Source organism: Octopus sinensis, linkage group LG1 (genome assembly GCF_006345805.1).
Source record: "Octopus sinensis linkage group LG1, ASM634580v1, whole genome shotgun sequence".
In the NCBI taxonomy this organism is placed as follows: Eukaryota; Metazoa; Mollusca; class Cephalopoda; order Octopoda; family Octopodidae; genus Octopus; species Octopus sinensis.
Window position 1 is genome coordinate 111,500,438 of NC_042997.1, and position 21,471 is coordinate 111,521,908.

The window sequence follows — 21,471 nt, forward strand, 5'->3', positions numbered from 1 at the left end:
GGGAGATGAGGGGGCGGGTGTGTGTGAAAAAAATTAATGAGTTTATATTTCTTTTATTTATTTATTAATTATTTTTTTTTGCTTTATCTTCCAAGTTGGTTTCCAACACCGAAACACGTAGCAGAGTCATTTGTCTGTCTGTTCGTCCTCATCGTTTTATACTTTCTGCCAAAAGTATTCCTCGCCCCAATCAGCCGTGTCAGAAGATCAAACTCTGACATTTCGCTTCCATTTAATTATTCCTTTGTCTTTTCCTTCTGGCCATTTCCATTACGATTCCCCTACCCCCTCCCATTATTATTATTTATACACACAATGTGTTCGTGTTCTCCTCTGGATCTAACTTCCTTTCTTGTATAGGGTCTCGACACATCGGACATCGTTCCAACTGAAGTGCACAAGTATCGCAGAATCCTCTGGAAAAGCAAAAAAGAAAGAAAGGTAAGATTTACTGTAGAATATTTACTCTTTTACTTGTTTCAGTCATTTGACTGTGGCCATGCTGGAGCACTGCCTTTAGTTGAGCAGGACTTATTCTTTGTAAGCCTAGTAACTTATTCTATCAGTCTCTTTTGTCGAACAGCTAAGTTACAGGGACATAAACACACCAGCATTGGTTGTCAAGTGATGTTGGGGGGACAAATACAGACACACAAACATACACACACACACATACAATGAGGTTCGTTCAGTTTCTGTCTACCAAATCCACTCAAGGCTTTGGTCGGCCCGAGGCTATAGTAGAAGACACTCACCCAAGGTGCCGTGCAGTGAGACTGAACTTGGAATCATGTGGTTGGTAAGCAAGCTACTTACCACATAGCCAATATTACTATCTCTAAATATAGGGGTCACCAAACAACAGCCCGTGGGCCGGATCCAGCTCATGAGGTCAGTTCATCCGGCCTACTGCTGCACTGTACCTTTTGTGCAAATACCTGCAATGAAAGTTCATTTTCCTCTAGCATGGTACCAGTGTTTGCAACAACTTATGTCTGTGAGCAAACATTTTCAAAAATGAAGAATGTGAAGTCAGTCAACCTCGTTCGATGTGCTGACGAACATTTGAAAGCAATTCTCTTGGTTCATCATCATCATCAAAACAAATATCTTAAAAGCTAAACACCAGTTTCACAAATCTCACTTTTAGGCTGCGAGATTCAGACATGTGCACACTGGGTCTGATATAACTAATTTTTGCTAATGTCATCTTCTTTGATAACATTTTGGTAAATAAATATGTTGGTTGTCTTTATTTTTTTTGTGTATTGACTGTACTGTAATTGAACAAAATGGTTATGTGGCCCACATCCATCATTCTCTGTTAATTGGCCCCCTGTGAAAAAAAGTTTGGTGACCCTTGCTCTAAATCATCATCAATTAACTGGCGTAGCTTGTCAGTTAGATAGGATTTGACAAACCAGAGAGCAGCACCAGGTTCCAATTATCTGTTTTGGTATGGTCGCTATGGCTGGATGCCCTTCTTCATACCATCCACTTTACAGAGTAGATTGGGTGCTTTTTACATGGCACCATCCCCTTTTCATGTTACCCGTTCTCTTGGCTTAATTTCTACTTGTCTCCTATCCTCAGGCTCCGCCACAAAACCTCAGCACCACCATTTTTATCTCTTTCAGAATGTGAGGTGCCGTGGAGTTCCTCCAAAACAAGAAACAACCTCTTCAGTTGAAGTTCGTTCTCCCTCACTTGTAACTCTTCGTTGTCTAGCATAAAGCTACCTCCCTCTTTAATGCACAGCCTCTCTCAGTTTAAAGGGGATCTAAATCTTGCAGGTCACATGACAACGTCAACAGTGTTGGTGCCACACATAAAAAGCACCCAGTACATACGCTGTCAAGTGGCTGGCATTAAGAAGGGCATCCAGTTGTGGAAACCCTGCCAAATTAGGTGCGGGCATGGCTGTGTGGTAAGAAGCTTGCTTCCCAACCATGGGGTTTTGAGTTCAGTTTCACTGCATGGCACCTTGGGCAAGTGTCTTCTACTCAGTCCGTGGGGCCAACCAAAGTCTTGTGAGTGAATTTGCTGACAAAGGAAAGTCGTAAGTAGATGTGGAGGTAACGAGTGTCAAGTACTTACTTGTGCTGGCATGGCAACAGCACCATACTAGCTTGTTTATCACAGCAGAGCGTGCAAGATCCCTCCAACAGAGTCTTCTTCTGTAAGAGAGCCATCTTTCTGTATCTGGAATTGATAGAAATAGCATGAAAATAGGAAAGAGAGAGAGCGGTGGGGAGGTACAGGGATGGAAAGGTGATGTGTCAGGGGGCAGAAAATTAGAGGGTTTGTACATAGGTGGCAGTGCATGTGTGTGTACTGATAATCATTTATAATGTCTGTTTTCCCTGCTGGCATGGGTTGGACAGAGAGTTACACCAGGCTGCATTTGTCTGTTTTGGCAGGGTTTCTACAGATGGATGCCCTTCCTGATGCCAACCACTTTACAGAGTGTACCTGGTGCGTTTTATGTGGAAGCAGCATCCATGAGCTCACAAGACAAGGACCTCTTACTATTGAGGAGATAACTTGGCCGTTACCAGTGGTCACTGCCATTTGAATGGCTCCCATGCTGGTGGCATGTAAAAAGCACCATTTGAGTGTGGTCATTGCCAGTGGCATGTAAAAAGCACCATTCAAGCATGGTTAATGCCAGTACCACCTGGCTGGCCATTGTGCTGGTGGCATGTAAAGAGCACCCACTACACTGCTGAGTGGTTGGTGTTAGAAAAGGCATCCAGCTGTAGAAACCTTGCCAGATCAGACTAGAGTCTGGTGCAGCCTTCTGGCTTGCCAGTCCTCAGTCAAACCTTTCAACCCATGCCAGCATGGAAAGCGGACGTTAAATGATGATGCTGATGATCAGTCAAAGTAGGAGAGGAAGATGGGAGAGACTTAGAGAGAGAGATAGTCAGAGTGCACTGGATGCTGTTTTCGTGCCACTAGCACCAATGAAGGTACCTTACAGCTTGCAACACTGTGAACCCTAAATGTGAAAAGGGTGGGGTACAGGCTTGGGTAAAGTAAGAGGACCAGCACTGAAAAGGTTTTTTCTGTAGAGGGGCAACAAGTTAGTAGCATTTTAGAAAGGAAGGTGGGTCGGTGGAGCTGGAAAGTGATATAAAGGGTGACAAAGTGTCCGAGTTGACCTTTAAGGTATGAGGCGGGGCAGAGGGGCAAGAGTGTATGTGGGGGAGGGGAAGCAGGGGATGTCTGATAATATGGGAGTAGCAGAATAGGAATGATGGTGATACAGTAAAGAGGAAGATGAGAGAGAGAGGGGGCGACATGCTGCTGGGTCAGGTTGCATGAGTGGGTGGGGGAAGAGAGAGATGCAAAAGAAGTGTATGGTAAGGGTGAGGTATATGGTGGGGGGTGGGATGATCACTGACAGTGTGGTTGGAGAGAATGGTATTAATGAATGACAGAAGGGTAAATAAGTGAAGTGGTAACGGATGAGGATGGCAAATTGTAAAAAAAAAAAACAAAGACCTAAACGATGATAATGGAGAAAATCCCATTTTATAATTCCAATCTAAACACAAAAAAAAACTCAATTTACCTTGGTAAAATAACTTTCTCATCTGATGAAAGTTTGCCATAGTCATTAAACTTTTTGAATGCTACCTTGGGCGGATATCGGAATGGTTTGGCACCAAAGTTGAACTCACATTGCTGATAGGACATAAAACTGGCAGCCGCAAAGAAACCAGATCTATGGTAAATGGAGAGAAAAAAAAATGAAGAAATTTAGGCCTTTTCAAAAATTTCAGTTCCATTTGGTTTTAACATGGTGAATAAATTGGTACCAGTTGTAATTATTGGGGATGGAAATGGTATATAGCTCTAAAAACTATCGTATATAGGTGTGGCAGTGTGGTAGGAGGTTTGCTTCCCAACCACATGGTCCAGGGTTCAGTCCTGCTGCATGGCACCTTGGGCAAGTGTTTATTACTGTAGCTTCAGACTCACCAAAACCTTGGGAGTAGATTTGGTAGACGGAAACTGAAAGAAGCCCGTCACACATGTGTGTTTTTGTTTGTTCCCCACCACAGCTGGGGCTTTGAAGAATTTTTAGTTGAAGGAATCGACCCCAGGATTAATCTTTGATTACAGTCTGGTACATATTCACTCGGTCTCTTTTGCTGATGTAATGGGGATGTAAACAGACCACTGTTCGTTATGAAACTGTGGAGTGAGACACACACGACTGGCTTCTTTTGGTTCCCATCTAGCAGATTCACTCACAAGGGTTTTGGTCGGTCTGAGGCTATAATAAGACACTTGCCCTAGGTGCCATGCAGTGGAGCTGAACCTGGAACTATGTGGTTGGGAAGCAAACGTTTTACCACACAGCCATATCTGTGCCTAAATACATAACATTTCTGTGACATTGGTCTCTTTAATTTCATCTGACATTTGCTGTTTCTTAATTCTTTTGGCCAATTGCAAGAAAGAGAGAAAAAGAAACAAGATTCCAATCGTTTTTAATTATGGTTAATTTGTTAAGACTGTCAAATACATTTAGTGTTGAAATACTTACTTAGCATGAGTGAAGAGTTCCTTGTTAGGCGGAAGGCTGTTACCATTTAGTAGAAACACTAACTGTTGTTTGTCAACCTCCAACAGAAGACCAAGGACATCTCCTATAAACAAACAAACAAACAAACATAAAAGGCAGAGAAACATCAGGAAAACAAATTACAGGGAATGGATGCAAAACAATCGTTAGGCTGAGCCGGAACGAACGTGTGCTTTATTTGATCGACTCCTTAGGAAGGGCAACCAGCTGTAGAAACTGCCAGATCAAGATTGGAGCCTGGTGCAGCCATCTGGTTCGCCAGTCCTCAGTCAAAATCTTCCAACTCATGCTAGCATGGAAAGCGGACGTTAATCAACGATGATGATGATGATTTATGAAGTTCACTTTTATTAGTTTCAGCTTAAAAACTGCAGCCATGCTGGAGCACTGCCACTAAGTTTGATACAGTTTCACTGCTTGAAACCACCTCTGATATGTGGCATTTGGTGAACGAAGGTGTTTCATGTTGCTGCCCTCATCTCCATTTCCTTTCGACAGGAGGAGATCCAGTTCTGTTTTGAAGACACTTACATCCACTCCATGCAGGGCTTTGAGGATGAATATTGAAGAGCTGTGGGCTCTTGAAAACCTGTTACAGTATCTGGTCCCTCTATCCTGATGGCAATGTTGGGGTCATTTGCACTGTCCCTGCTCTTAACATTCATGCTGGCTGGGAGTTGGATGGAATTTGTGTGAGGCAGATTTTCTATAATTGGATGCTCTTCCGGTTGCCAATCCCCACTTGTTTGCAGGCTGGGGCATATTTCCCCTATTCATGTTTTCAAAGGTATTTGGAAATGAATGACACTGCCTGTACATGATGGTGACAATCCTTTACAACTAAACTATTAAGATGTCAAGACAAGAAACGCACACACACTCAGATTCTTTTATTTGTTTCAGTCATTTGACTGCGGCCATGCTGGAGCACCACCTTTAGCAAATCGACCCCAGGACTTATTCTTTGTAAGCCTGGTACTTATTCTATTGATCTCTTTTGGCGAACCACTAAGTTATGGGGATGTAAACACACCAGCATCGGTTGTCAAGTGATGTTGGGGGGACAAACACAGACACACACATATATATCATCATCATCATCATTGTTTAACGTCTGCTTTCCATGCTAGCATGGGTTGGACAATTTGATTGAGGTCTGGCGAACCAGATGGCTGCACCAGGCTCCAATCTGATCTGGCAGAGTTTCTACAGCTGGATGCCCTTCCTAACGCCAACCACTCTCTCTCTCTCTCTATATATATATATATCTATCTATATATATATATATATATATACACACACACACACAATGGGCTTCTTTCAGTTTCCGCCTACCAAATCCACTTATAAGGCTTTGGTTGGCCCGAGGCTATAGTAGAAGACACTTGGCCAAGGTGCCACGCAGTGGGACTGAACCTGAAACCATGTGGTTAGTAAGCAAGCTTCTTACCACACAGCCACTCCTGTTCTTATATCAGATGCAAGCCTGTTTCTTTTCTTGTCAAGTTACATATACAAACAGTTTAATGTTAAACAGAAGCTGCATCTGTTTGTGATGGAATAATAACAGGTTTCAAATTTTGGCACAAGGCCAGCATTTTTTGGGGGGTTGGGGTTGGGGCGCTGGCGTTAGTTGACTACATTGCCCTCGGTGTTCAGCTGATACTTAATCTATCAACCCCCACCGAAAGGATGAAAGGCAAAGTTGCTCTAGGTGGAATTTGAACTCTCAGACAGACGAAATGCTGCTAAGCATCTTGTCTGGAATGCTAATGATTCTGCCAGCCTTGTAGAATTATGAATGAAGCAGCAGCAAGTTTAAGAATGGAAACAAAAAAAAAAAAAACATACGTTAGATCTTTTTCTACATTAGTAAGAATGACAGCTTGTTGGCAGGGTGGAGTGGGAGGTGGGCAAAATGGATGGCTGAGTGCCAAGTGGGTGTTTTTTATTTTCTTTTCCTTTTCACTCCTCCCCCTCCCCACGTTCGTAAGAGAGCGAAGATAAGTATGCTATTTGAATGATGGAGATGTTGATGATGCTGTTTTGTTTTCCATCATCATCAATGTTCCAATGACCATTTACCCCCCCCCCTGCTGGCATTAAATGGGGGAAACATCTACAATGCCACACAATCCATTTCCATCTGTAAAAACCACCATGCTGAGATCTAACCTCACCATTTCTTAAGGTTTAGCTGATAATTATTTTCAACTGACAGCTGGAAGTAACACTAACGGCTGTTAATCACCTGTGTGTGTGTGTGTGTGTGTGTGTGTGTGTGTGTGTGTATATATATATACACACACATAAATACACACACACACACACACAGATTGGAGCAACTCCTATTTGGGAAAGTGATCCTGATGTAATGTAGAAGGGAAGTACAGGAATAACATGTTGAGTAAGTTTTCTAAAATAGAAACATCTTTGAAGTTTGGAGAGAGAGAGTGGAGGAGGTGGTGCTCGTTAGTGGCCTACTTCATTGGGGAGAGAGTGTGTGTTTTTGGTTTCTTGGTGTCCTGCTCCATTGGTGAGCAACTGAGAGCGAGATGGGCCGAGTTGATTTTTGAGGGAAATTGCGAGAGAGAGAGTAATTGGGCGAGAGAGAGATATAGAAATCATTAAGGCTTAAATAACGATAATGGTCTTCCAACTATTTTATTAAGAGGGAAGACTGAATGAAGGCAGCAAGTTGGCAGAAACGTTAGCATGCTGGGTGAAATTCTTGGTGGTATTTTGTAAGCCGGTATGTTCTGAGTTCAAATTCCGCCGAGGTCGACTTTGCTTTTCATCCTTTCGGGGTCGATAAATTAAGTACCAGTTACGCACTGGGGTCGATATAATTGACTTAATCCGTTTGTCTGTCCTTGTTTGTCCCCTCTGTGTTTAGCCCCTTGTGGGCAATAAAGAAATAAGAGGGACGGGGGGTGGGTGGAGTGTAAAAGGATCAGGAAAGGAGGTCATGTTGGCTAAAAACATTGGTTCAACTGATATTTATTTATTTAGCACAGTCATTAGACTGTGGCCATGCTGGGGTACTGCTTAGAAAGTTTTTTAGTGGAACAAATTGACGCCAGTGCTTTTTTTCTTAAAGCCTGGTACTTATTCTATCAGTCTCTTTTGCCAAACCACTATATTACAGGGATGTAAACACACCAACACTGGTTGCCAAGCCGTGGTGGGGAACACACACATGATGGGTTTCTTTCAGTTTCCATCTACCAAATCCACTCTCAAGGCTTTGGTCAACCCAAGGCCGAAGACACAAGCAAAAGGTCACACACAGTGGGACTGAACCTGGAACCTTAACCACACAGGCATGCCCACCATCATATTATGCCCTCCTGTCCACGAATGGCACAAGTTGGCTGCAGTTCAGCTGAACCCTTTCAATGCCAATCCAGCCTGAGACTGCTTTGGATTCCCCACGACACAAACTTTCCGTTTTGAAAGTGATCTGAATTATAAGCTTTCACTAAAATTTCATGTAAATTTAATCCCCAGACACCAGCTCATCATCATCATCATCATTGTTGTTGTTTAATGTCCATGCTCCATGCTGGCATGGGTTAGAGAATTCAACAGGATTCTGACGAGTTGGGAGACTGTATCATGCCCCAATGCCTGATTTGGCCTGGTTTCTATGGCTGGGATGCCCTTCCTAACAGCCCCCGCCCTCCATAGTGCACACTGGGTCAGTACACTTTGTCAGTTATGGTATCAACATTAGTCATGTCCCCAAGTAACTCAAGTGAGTTAGGGTGTAATATTGAGAGGGGATGGCTTTATTCCAGGTATGGAGAAGCTAAAGTATGAGCGACACCAAAAAGTGGTGACTTACTCTAGAGAAGATACATGGCTTTCGCAAATAGAAAGAGAGAAAAAGATGGTGTAAAGGTGTTCCCCCTTAAGGTACAAGAAGGTGAATAGAAGAGAGAAGTGGAACAGAGGGTGGGTAGGGGTGAATAATGATAGAATAGTTTTATTAAATCCTTTATTTTCAAAAATGTAACAGGATTTAGCTTAGTGATCTCCAAACTCAGTTACCTGCAGGAACCCTTGCCTAATAGTGGTTTCAGTTGAAAGAAATACTGGATGGGGAATCTTGAAGGAAAGCAAGGAGATGGTGTAGAGTAGTGGTTCCCAAAGTGGGTGGAACTGCCTCACTAGAGGTGACCAGGGGAGCGGGGACACTGAAGATAATTGGGGGTGGCTATAAGCAACAAAATAACAGGTTAAGTTTTGATTGTGAAATATGGTTGTTTTGAATTTGCTTCCGAAAATGTTCTAGGTTCGTGGTGGTGAGTGGGGCATGGGGTACTAGGAATGTGGCCTGGGTACTAAGTGGGTGGCAGCCTGAAAATGTTTAGGAACCACAGGTGTAGAGGGTTAAAGATCAAAACAAATAGAAACTTAAAGTGATTGTATGTTATTTAACTTAATGTGGCAGTCCCATGAAAGGGAAGAACACTACTGTTATTTAGCCCTAGGAAACACAATTTCCTGTTGGACATTTCTTGTGTCCTTATGTTTTCAAAGTGGAGACAAGCCCCTCCACCCAACAAAACCTAGGGTTAAATAACAGTAGCATTCTTCCCTTTCATGGGACTGTCACATTAAATTGACAACATACTATCACTTTATCATGCTGCTACTGTATAAATCTCTCTGAGAGATTTCGAAATGTATTATTTCTATTTTCTAATAGAAACTTCTCTCTCTTTCTTGGTCAACACCAAGAAACGTTTAGCTTCTCTCAAAGAGATTTATAACCAATTTCTCTGATCTTAGAGAAGTTCTCTGTGGATATGAACTCTTTGATAATAATTAGGATCATTTTAGGAAATTCAAAAAGGTGCATTACATGAAAATACTAACAGTAACAATATTTATGGCTTCAAATTTTGGCACAAAGCCAGCAATTTTAAGGGGAGGAGGTAAGTCACTTACACTGATTCCAGTATATTCCAGGTACTTTATTTCATCAACCCCCAAAAGGATGAAAGGCAAAGTTGACCTCAGCAGAATTTGAACTCAGAACACAGCTTAACAAGCCTTTACTCTTTTACATAAAAGTTGGACGAAATGCCACTAAGCGTTTTGCCTGGCATGTTAATGATTCTGCCAGCTCGTAGCCTAAATAACAACAACAACAACTTTATCAAAGATACAATGTCTCATAAAATAAATATAATCAGGAGATGATTGTTCCAACCGAGTTCAAAGACCAACTTCAAGGAAACGGTTCTCATAACTTTGAAAAACCGAGATTTTAATTTATTCCACAGATAAGCACTGCTTCGTTACTTTGCCCCCCTCTAACTTACACCCCACTGACAAAAAACAAAAAACGAAAAAGAAACCAAAAAATGCTTAAAGAAAAACTAAACAGATACTATAATTTGAGAATGTAATTTGTAGCTGAACAGCCAAGTAGCTATGTGGGGGTCAAGATAAATATTCATGAGGTCGTGTCAAATTAAGTAATTACAACAGAAGTAATGAACTTAATTACAGGTCTTAAAAAGATGTAATTCAATGAAAGGCAAACAAAAATCAAGTCAGGGAATTATATATCAGAGAAATATAACATATCAATTGATGATAAAGATATATGGATGTGTGTGTGTGTGTGTGTGTGGCAAAAAGTTTGCTTCCTGAATGGCTTTGGGTTCAATTCCAGTGTGTGACACCTTGGGCAAGTATCTTCTTCTAAAGCATTGGGCTGACCAAAGCCTTGTGAGCAGATTTCATAGATGGAAACTGAAAGGAACCCTTAGCTGGTGCCACATAAAATGCACTTGAGTTAGCACAATGTGAAAAGCACCCAGTACACTCTGAAGTGATTGGCATGTGGAAGGGCATCCAGCTGTAGAAACCATGCCAAAACAGGCAATTGGAGCCTAGTGCAGCTCTCCAGCCTTGCCAGTTCCTATCAAGCCATCCAACCCATGCCAACATGGAAAACTGATGATTTCTATAAATCAGCTGTTCAGATCCAGGGTAGTTTTGACTGAAGAGACAAAATAAGTTTGAAACACCAGAGTCTCAAAGTTACCTTAGGTCAGTGAATCCTGTGTGCCATGAACACTCATCGTTCAAAGTGAGGTGGTGTTCTCCAGTGATGAAATACAATAGCAATCAGTATCATTTTATTCAAATCTACTAGAACATATTGAGAATGAATAGATATGCAGTCATTTGGATTCCTGATGCTCTGCAGGCACCCATGGATTATTATCTGGTTGGCAGACATCAGCATACCTCAACAAATCATATGCTTGCTGATTTCTATAAATAGGAACTAGTAATCTAGTTAAATTCATTGATCTGGGGTAACTTTGACTGAAGAGACAGAACAAAGTCAAAACAGCATGGTGTCTCAAAGCTCCCTTACATCAATGAATCACGTGTCTTATAAAAACACGTCATGTAAAGGGACGAAGTGTCCTCTAATGATGAAATACAACAGCAGTCAACATATTCACATTCAAATCTGCCAGAATGTATCGAGAATGAATAGATATGTTCTTGTGTGAAAGAAAACAAAAAATACGATAATATTTTTTTCTTTTTTGCATTGAAATATCTTCAAGTATCATTGTGTGGTTTTTAAGTGGTTCTCTTCACACTGATGTAATAATTCAAAGGTTAAGAGGGAGAATATATTAGTTTTTTTATTTTAACAAGTCTTGTGATGGCTTAGTTTTTTGACATACTGAGAAGCAAATCATTTAATGCACACACGCACAAGAGTGAGAGAGAGAGAGGGAATAAGAAAAAGAAATAAATAGGCATAGGTATGGCTGTATAGTAAGAAGCTTGCTTCCCAACTACATGGTTCTGGGTTCAGTTCCAATGTGTGGCAGCTTTGACAAGTGCCTACTTCTATGGCCTTGGGATAAACAAAGCTTGTAAGTGGATTTGGTAGACGGAAACTGAAAGAAGCCCATCACATATGCACATGTCCCATCACTGCTTGAGAAGCAGTGTTGGTGTGTTTACAGCCCCAAACTTTAGCAGTTCAGCAAAGGAGACCAATAGAACAATTACCAGGCTTGAAAAAAAAAAAGTCTTGGGGTCAATTCATTCGACTAAAGTGCCCCAGCATGGCCACTGCCTAATGACTGGAACAAGATAAGAACATTAAAGAAAAAAGAAAATGGGATCTTTGAAAGGTGAAGTTGCTGTAGATGTTTAAAAGCCAGCAGATATCATATATCAAAGCCACCGAGTTGCAACTGATATTAATTTCTCTTTGCATGCTCCAACAAGTAATTAGCGTAATGCTAACACTCAGTCGAGTGTTCACAGGTTTTATACAGACACGAGATTAGCTGAGAAGAGGGAACCAGTTGTTGTTGAAAAGTGACGGGGATTAAAGTAGGAGGAGTTTAATACGGAGTTACTTATGATAGAGCTTAGAGCTCGAGAGGAAGCGATCTAGTAAGGATTGGTTACCAAGTAACTACTAAAACAAAGTGTCAACTAAGATTTTGGTATACAAAGCTTACTTTGACAGTAACTGCTTCCTCTTGCATTGGGTGGTTGTGAAGAATTAAATCGAAGGTAAGTGAATTTACCATTTTATCAAAAGTTAGCGCCAAAAAATGAAGATAAATTACTAAAGAGAAACTCAAAAGAGAAACTCAGAAGTGAAAAAAAAAAAAAAAAAAAACCCATCAAATTAAAAAAAAATTTTAATTTTGTAATTAATTGAATCATTTTGTTTCCATTTTACCTTTTACTTGCTCTTTGGTCATTGGACTGTGGCCATACTGGGGCACCACCTTGAAGAGTTTTAGTGAAACAAATCAACCCCTACACTTTTTTTAAAGTGTGGTACTTATTCCATTGGTCTCTACTGTTGAACTACTAAGTTATGGAGATGTAAACAAACCAACACTGGTTGTTATGAGGTGGTGATGGTGGGGCAAACACAAAGACACACACACACACCTGGCAGGATTCTGTAGTTTCTGTCTGCCAAATTCACTCACAGAGCATTGGTCAGCCCAAGACTACAGTGGAAGACACTCAACCAAAGTGTCATGCGGTGAGACTGAACCCAGAACCCTGGTTACAAAGTGAACGTTTTCAACCATGCAGCCATGCTGGGGCACCAACAGCAAGAATTTTAGGTGAACAAATCAACCCCAGCAATTAGTTTTTAAATCCTGGTACTTAATCTATCAATCTCTTTTACTGAACTGCTTAGTTACAGGGATGTAAACACAATAACACTGGTTGTCAAGCTGTGGTGGGAACAAACACAAACACATATATAGGATGGGATTCTTTCAGTTTCCATTTATGAAATCCACTCAGAAGGCTTTGATTGGTTCAAAGCTATTGTAGAAGACACTTGCTCAAGGTGCCATGCAGTTGGACTGAACCTGGAACCATGTTGTTAACTCCTATTCATGATGTAGTCCAAAATAAATGGACAAAGAGGTCAATATCAAATGGCTTTATTAACAAAGGAAAGAAAAGAAAAGGTGGTGGTGTTATTTCTGTGTAGAATGGTTGATTCACCGGTTATATTTAAAGTCCTTTTAAACAAGATTCAGAGACTCATCATTGTCGTTTAACATCCTCTTTCCATGCTGGTATGGGTTGGACGATTTCAGTGAGGGCTGGTGAGCCAGGAGGCTGCACCAGGCTCCAATATTGATCTGGCAATGTTTCTATAGCTGGATGCCTTTCCTAATGCCAGTCACTCTGTGAGTGTAGTGGGTGCTTTTTATGTGCCACCGGCACGAGAGCCAGGCAGGCAGTATTGGCATCGGCCACGGCTTCATTTGCCTCAACAGGTCTTTGCAAGCACAGTTTATTGCCCAATGATTGAAGGGTGCTCTTAGATGGGCTGGTTATGCTACACTGGCATAGACCACAGTTACAGTCTCACCTGGCTTGCCAGGTCTTCTCAAGCACAGCATATCTCCAATGGAAGTAAAAATTGTTTAAATCAATGCAGACAATTTGTGAGAAAACCAATGTTTCAGAAAATTTGCATGGTTTCAGATGAAAAAAAAACAACCTGTGAATAGTGTTAATATAGGTGCAGGCATGACTGTGATAAACTTGCTTCTCAACCACTGTGTGGCATCTTGCGCAAGTGTCTTCTAATATAGCCTTGGGCTGACCAAAGCCCTGTGAATGAAATTGGTAGATGGAAACTGAAAGAAGGGCATCATGATGTGTGTTTGTGTCTCACCACTGCTTGACAAGTGGTGGTGGTGTGTTTATGTCCCCATAAATATTGGTCTCTTTTGAGACCAATTGAATAAGTACCAAGCTTAAAAAAATAAAATGTACTGATGTTGATTTATTTGATTAAAATTCTTCAAGATGGTGCTCCAGTATGGCCACAGTCTGAAGCAAGATCACAAGAATAAACTTGGACAAACAATAAAAAACCTTGTGATGGATGAGAAACATCATTGTTAGGTTAAGCAAACACTGATGCTTTATGCTATCCCTCCCCCTTTATGAAGTTGAGAAACTTCATTTTAATAATTTCACAAACTTTTAACCCTTTCGTTACAGTATTTTTGTTGAGATGCTCTGTGTTTCTTACAAAGAATTTAGTAAAATAACTTAGTTATCATTAAGCTAGTGTTAGGAACATAAATTGTGACTAAGGTTTGTTGGAAGATTTTAATTCAAAACTTATGAAAACAAGACATTTGTACTACAGAGCCAGACGTGGTTTCAACTGGGTTGGTAATGAAAGGGTTAATGTACATTTTTCCATGTTTGCACAGATCACAAGGAATTTGTTTTCTATGGCTGAATGCCCTTTCCATCACCAACCCTCATCTGATTCCAAACAAGGTACCATTTCCCCATGGCCAGACATGTTTTCCATGGAAGACTGGAAATGAGGAATGCTTGTCTACAACCATCATGTGATGTCAAGACAAAGGAGTTCACCCTCCACACACCCTCCCCACATCATCATAATTTAACATCCATGTTTCAATGCTTGCATCGGTTGGATGGTTTGACAGGAACTGATGTGTCCAAGAAATGCTATGGAATGGTTTCTACTACTTGGTGCCCTTCCTATCACACACGCATGCACAAGACGGGCTTCTTTCAGTTTCAGACAACCAAATCTACCCACAAAGCTTTGGTTGGCCCAGGGCTGTAGTAGAAGACACTGCCTGAGGTGCCACTAGTGGGACTGAACCTGAAACCACATGGTCGGGAAGCAAGAATCTTAACCACACAGCCATGCCTGTACACATATCTACCTCTTATATACATAAACACACACACACATATATATTCAATTAATTTGTAATACTATCCCAGGCAATCCCTTTCTACAAAATACTTTGCTTTCTTTATTGACTCTAAATCCAGTCAACAAAACCAGTCGGAGCTGTTTAATCATTTTAACAGCTGCTCTGAGAACAACATTACTTCATAATGTCTTTTAGCTGCTTTTATAAAACAGCTTCTGATATTAATCCAAATTTCACACATGGATTAAGACACACAAAGAAACGTGGATTAATACTGAGAGGAAGCTTAGAATGAAAGTCCAGACAGATTTGACACCTGTTAAAAAAGAATATGGTGTCTATACCTATACTGGAAGAATAAAAAGTGAACCATTGGTGAAAAGAAAATTATTTGATTATATCACTTTTAAAACTATCTTTTAGAAGATGTATTATTTTGGTGAGCCACCCCTGGCTGGCACCTTGGGTGAGTTTCATTGGGTCCACTTAGTTGTAAAGATTCAGACTAAGAATCTCTCCCTCCCGCCAGTCTTGTAAGGGTTTATGGAGACTGCCTGTTCCCCTGACTAAAAGTAAAATGAGTTAAAAGCCCCTCCTCCCCTACAGACCATGTGTCAGTTTCAAAACCTAGGGTTGATGTAGGGGCACTTTATTTTACTTTATGTCCAAACCAGCCAGATCCAGCCCATCACACCTACCCTACAATGTCATTCTAAAAATAAACAAGTATATCACTGAAATCTCAAAGCTAAAAGATAATGTGAATTAATAACCATTAGATTCTGAGAGAATAATCTGAATGCTAAAGGGTTAAGGTCACAATACCCTCATTCTCTAATTTCCATTGCAATATAAAGTTCCTTGAAAGGCAGCAAGCTGGCAGAATTGTTAGCACGCCAGGCAAAATGCTTAGCGTATTTCGTCTCTCATTACATTCTGAGTTCAAATTCTGTTGAGGTCAACTTAGCCTTTCATCCTTTTGGGGTCGATAAATTAAGTACTAGTTATGTACTGGGGTTGATGTAATCAATTGCCCCCTGACCACCACACCAAAAATTTCAGGCTTTGTGCCTAGAGTAGAAAAGAATATAAAGTTCCTTGTATTATATCAACAGGTTCCCTCAAATGGCTGGGCAACTCCTTAGAGGTTGAGGAGATCTGTTACCAGAGTGACCTAATAAGCAGTAAAGGGGACATTCCTGAAGCATAGTAGGGAGACTAAGAACAGGTTGGAAAAAGTTCAGGGAGTTATTTATTACCAATTATCAAATGATCATTTAATTATCTTCAGCACAGGCATGGCTGTGGGGCAAAAAGTAGGTTTCTATATCACTTGGTTCTGGGTTCAGTCCCACTATGTGACACCTCTGGTATCTTCTACTATAACCTAAGGCTGCCCTGAACCATGTGTATGGATTTGGTAGATCTGACTATGGCCAAGCTGGGGCACTACATTGGAAGGTTTTAGTTGAGCAAACTGACCTCACGCTTTATACACACACACAAAGTGACAGGACAAATGAAAGAAAGAGCACTCAACACATTTATTGTTGAAAACTTTTTGATCCTGATTCTGTGCAACTTATAGTCTCAAAGCTTCTAACGAGGGCCTTTCAGTAGGCCAGTGGCAATCCAATTTGAATTTCCACTGGCCTAATGAAAAGCCCCCATTAGGGGCTTTGAAACTCTAAGTAGCACAGAATCAGAATCAAACTATTTTCAACTCTCTCTCTCCATATATATATATGTGTGTGTGTGTTGGGGTTTCTGTTTATGAAATCCACTCACAAAGTTTGGGTGGCCCAAGGCTATGGTAGAAGCCACCTGGCCCAAAGTACCACATAGTAGGATTGAACCTGGAACCATGTGGTTGGGAAGCAAACTTCTTATCTCACAGCCATGCTTGCACCTATTGGTGAATTTAAGATGAAAGCAGGCTATCTACCAGGGCCCATTTCTCAGCCCCTTTCTAGTCATCGTAGTCCTATAGGCCACAACTGAAGAGTTTAAGCTGAATCATCATCATCATCGTTTAACGTCCGCTTTCCATGCTGGCATGGGTTGGATGGTTTGACTGAGGACTGGTGAGCCAGAAGGCTGCACCAGGCTCCAATCTGATCTGGCAAAGTTTCTACAGATTTTGAATCTTTATTAAAACTACGAAGGGACATGACCTAGTGGTTAGGGTGCTCAGCTAACAATCATAAGATTGGAAGTTCAATTCCTAGACCAAGTGAGATGTTATGTCCTCGAACAAGGCGCTTCATTCCAGGTTGCTCCAATCTATAATAATGGTAAAATTATTTTACTAAATTCTTCCTTATATTCAGTACTAAAAGAAAGCAGTGTACTTCAACAGAAATATGGAATGAATTTAAATATTTAAACACGGATTAAGTGGAGAGGAGATTTGTAAGAGAAGCTAACATGGCCTGTTGCAATATTTCAACAGAGTTGTTTTCAGAGATCAGTGACTGTTTGATTGGATAAATACGTACAAGTCAGAATGCTTTGTTGCTTAAATACACAACTCATGGATCATAAAATGGTGATTTATTATCTGGAATATATTGAAACCGGAAATATCATTTAATGCTGCCCCACCACCCTCTATACACGTAAAACAAATTAAGACATCAATTGGTCTTCAACGGATATCAACAAATGTAAAATTAATCACTGTTGTATTTGGTTAGCAGTGATTTATCAGTTGGCTTTAATCTGATTAATGACAAATGAATAACAAGATTAGTGTTTTGCGATCAAATGTCCTTTGTAAACATTCTGGAATACCAGAGAAATAACAAAAGAGATACAGAAATAGTTTGGTAAACAATTGAGAATACATACACCCACGTATGTATATATGTATGCACATTATACACACACACACACACACATGTGCAGCACATTATACATACATGAATATACAATGTTAATATTTGTTTTTATGTTGTAATAAAACCAATTTCACATTCATTTGATGGGTTACTCCATAGTGACTCTATATAATCATCATCAGCACCACCATCATCTGACTTTTCCATGCTGGCATGGGTCAGACAGAATTCAGTGAGGCAGATTTTCTACAACTGGAATTCTTTCCTGTTACCAACCCTCACCAGTTTCCAAGTAAGGCAATACTCCCCCCCCCCCCCAGCTGGCAGAAACGTTAACACGCCGGGTGAAATACTTAGCAGCATTTCGTCTGCCTTTACGTTCTGAGTTCAAATTCCGTCAAGGTTGACTTTACCTTTCATTCTTTCGGGGTCGATAGATTAAGTACCAGTTATGTACGGGGGTGATGATCTAATTGACTAGCTCCCTCCCCCAAAATTTTGGGCCTTATGCCTAGAGTAGAAATGACACCCCACCATGGCCAAACATTTTCATTGAAGACTGCAAATGAACCACATTGTTTGTATGATAGCTGTGTTTATTGACAACCACCATATCATATGCAAAAAGGGGACACACAGAGATAAATGAGGGATTGCTTTCAGTTTCCGTTTACCAAATCCACTCATAAGGCGTTGGGTGGCCCAAGACACTTGTGGAAGGTATGAGGTAATATCCCAAGACCACCTGGTTTGGAAGTAGGCTTCTTAATCAATGCAGACACACCTGCATTGATATGTATATCATCATCACATCATCATGATGCTGGTATGCTTTGGATGGTTCGACAGGAGCAGATGAGTGAGCGAGAAGACTGTGCCAAGCTCTGCTGTCTGCCTGGCATGGTTTCTGCAGTCAGGTGCCATTCTTAGTGCCAACCACTATAGAGGGTGTGGATTAGGTGTTCTTTGTGTGGCACCAGTATGAGAAAGGGCAACAAGTAACTCGCAAAACCTCTCGACTGAATGAGGAGAGAGCAGTATTGAAGAGGGTGGTGAGATAAAGGGACAGGAAAAGGGGTCTTGCTGTACTGGAAATACATGACTAAGGTGTATTGGGGATCAGACCAAACCAAAGACACCCTCAAACAGAAAAAAACAAAAAACAAAAATGAGGTTTAGAAAATTGAAATTTTTATAGAAAAATCTAATTTAGATTATCATCATCATGTAAGGTCTGTTTTCCATGCTGGCATGGGTTGAACGGTTTAACAGGAACTGGTAAGGCCAGGGACCATACAAGGTTTCTATTGTCTGTCTTGGCTTCGTTTTTATGGCTGGATTAGTTTCCCAATGCCAACCACTTTACAGAGTGCACTGGGTGCTGCTTTCTATGTGGCACCATCACCTGTGCTTTTTATGTGGCACTGTGACAGAGTGACCCAATATCTTGCAAGACAAAGATAAGAACTTAAATAACAATGCTGCTTCAGTTGTTTTAGAAAAAAAATTCAAATCCGATGCTTTTTTTTTGTTTTTCAGGTTTTGGTGATATTTAAAGAAAATATTGAGTTAAAAATGTGGAAATGGAGTCAAGTTTTTATTTGGAAGGTGACTGGAATCGAGAGAAGAGGAAACTGACCAATGAACGGTTAAAGATAGCCAGAGATAATATTTATGAAAACGCATTAAATGTTGCCGAGAAAGAAATTGATCGACAACTTCAGGTGAGACTTCAAACAATAACAAGACAAGCAATGCATTTACGACAGAAAATTAAAGAATTTACTCTGGAGAAGAAACAAGTTCAATTAGAACTGAAGAGAAGATATTTTCCTGATATTGACTTTAGGAACGATGAATTTCGACTGAAAACATCGCTGAGCCATCTTGGACTTTACCTTAATGATTTCTATTTGGAGAAAAACCAAAGATATCCCATAAGAATGGCATTTAATCACTCTACAAGACTAACTGAAAGGCTAAATGCCAAACCATCAGAATATAGGAAGGTGCCGACGAAAAATGGATGTCCAAATGTAGCAAACAATTTAATATGTAAAAAACCAAAAATGAAGTCTTTAAATAATTCAGAAATTGGAGCCAAGAATGGTAAAACTAACTTTGATTTTCTTCCACAAGAAAATTCTTGCTTTGATCAACATAAATCTTTACCAGAACTTCGAGTTTCAAATATTAAAGAACACAAATCCTCTGTTTTATCTGAATCGTATTCTGAAAATCTCAAAGACGGGGCAGAAACAAAATTACCAAAATTACAAAATGAAGAAATTGATGAAAGTGAACAAAACGATGGAATTGAACCAGAAAGTTTACAAACTCCAGATTTACCAAATATTGGTAGAGAAATTCTTTTAGGAAAACCATGTAACAAATGTACAGATGAATATAATAATAACAGAACTGGTTTCAGAGACAGTAAGAGACAGTTTACAGAATTGTTGAAAATTAATCAAATTCAAAACCATAATTTGCAATCAAAGACAAATGGCATCAATGCTAAAGTGAGACATTTTATAAACAAATGTGATAAAATGTCTGAAATAAACAGAGATTCTACAACAGAAACACACAAGGAAACTGCAAAAACCCCAGAAAATGTTCTGCCCCAAAATGCAAACTTTATAATAAAGAATGAGTATTGGAAACTACCAAGACCTTGTAAGAAAGAATCGATTTCCATGGATAAAATGGTTCTGATGATGCAGACAGGATTCCAAGGAGACCGAAACCAAAATTTCTCAGTTCCTCTCAATACGGCTAAAAGAGCTTTACGGCACACTCCGAGTGCAGCAAAAATGCAGACTTTTATTAAACGTCTTGTTTCACAAAGTTCATCAGTTTTGCAAAAAAAGGAAACTGGAATCTCAGCAGGATTCACAGAATCTCACTGAAAAAAGCAAAACATTGGGTCTTGAATTGTGTCAAAATTCTGAAACTAGTTGAAACCGTGTGTGTGTGTGAAAACAAGAATGAGCTACTATGGCCAGTGGTATGTTTGTGAATAACACACATGCATATATGTATTAATTTATACATACATATCTATCTATCTATATATATATATATATATCTTGTTGCTATTATGTTAAACTGTCATATGTCAAAATGCATTTTTTTTTCAATATTAATTTTGGTCAAACTATTGTATCTCCAGCTGCTTCAGATGCCATGATATAAAAATTGTCAAAGTGTAGTATAACTGTTTAGTATTTTTCAAAAATGTAGTAAGTCCCACACACCACAGATTTGCAAAAAATACTTCTGACTGAAAATATCATACAAGCATGGAGTTACGGAATGGTGAAACTATTTTTTCGTTTCCTGAAAAGCAATGTTTTGGACTTACAACACTTCTGCATAATAGCAACAACATATATGTAGAAAATATACAGGGAAGGAAAATTATAGACATTTTTCTATCAGTGGCTAGCATGTATAAAATAGTTAATAGGCAACATATTTTTCATATAAAATTAGTGTACATTTAAACACAAAAGAGGTGACCCTCACAGGACACCTTACATGCTAGAAGGAACAGTCAAAGTCCAAACCACGGTTAAGAGCAATTTCGAAGGGAATGAAAAATAAAAACATTTACAATATTTACCTCCCATACCTAGGTTTCGAACTTTAGTTAACAAATAAAACGATTTGTTAGGCGAAGTTCTTGTCAGTGGGGGTGCCACAAGTTAGCATATAATTATGTGACAAAATAGCACATCTCATCTTTGTAAATGTTTTTATTTTTTTACTT

The 21,471-nt window shown here is 40.0% G+C and overlaps 2 protein-coding genes across 3 annotated transcripts in view; one reads left to right on the forward strand and one right to left on the reverse strand.

Annotated features, from left to right (window-relative positions):
• Nucleotides 1–258: 258 nt before the first annotated feature.
• LOC115215710 (RING finger and SPRY domain-containing protein 1) overlaps nt 259–21,471 on the reverse strand; it is a 213,583-nt gene continuing 192,370 nt past the window's right edge. The window contains exons 12-15 of the mRNA XM_029785006.2: nt 4,559–4,661; nt 3,578–3,730; nt 2,098–2,202; nt 259–416 (exon numbers count right to left, since the gene is read on the reverse strand). Of these exons, the coding sequence (XP_029640866.1) occupies nt 305–416; nt 2,098–2,202; nt 3,578–3,730; nt 4,559–4,661 (473 nt within the window). The 3' untranslated portion in view covers nt 259–304. The remainder of the gene's footprint in view (nt 417–2,097; nt 2,203–3,577; nt 3,731–4,558; nt 4,662–21,471) is intronic.
• On the forward strand, nt 353–20,742 carry LOC115215721. 2 transcript variants are annotated; one of them, XM_036503851.1, is made up of 2 exons: nt 353–441; nt 19,236–20,736. In XM_036503851.1, the coding sequence occupies exon 2, from the start codon at nt 19,280–19,282 to the stop codon at nt 20,606–20,608; it is 1,329 nt and encodes a 442-aa protein (XP_036359744.1). In that variant the 5' UTR covers nt 353–441; nt 19,236–19,279; the 3' UTR covers nt 20,609–20,736. The 2 variants fall into 2 exon arrangements, with proteins under 2 accessions (XP_036359744.1, XP_029640877.1); XM_029785017.2 differs by lacking the exon at nt 353–441 and adding an exon at nt 11,782–12,172 and having other exon boundaries at nt 19,236–20,742.

Bases quoted from the DNA above. Each gene is read 5' to 3' on its own strand.
- LOC115215721 (XM_036503851.1), top strand. From the start codon at position 19,280: ATGGAGTCAAGTTTTTATTTGGAAGGTGACTGGAATCGAGAGAAGAGG.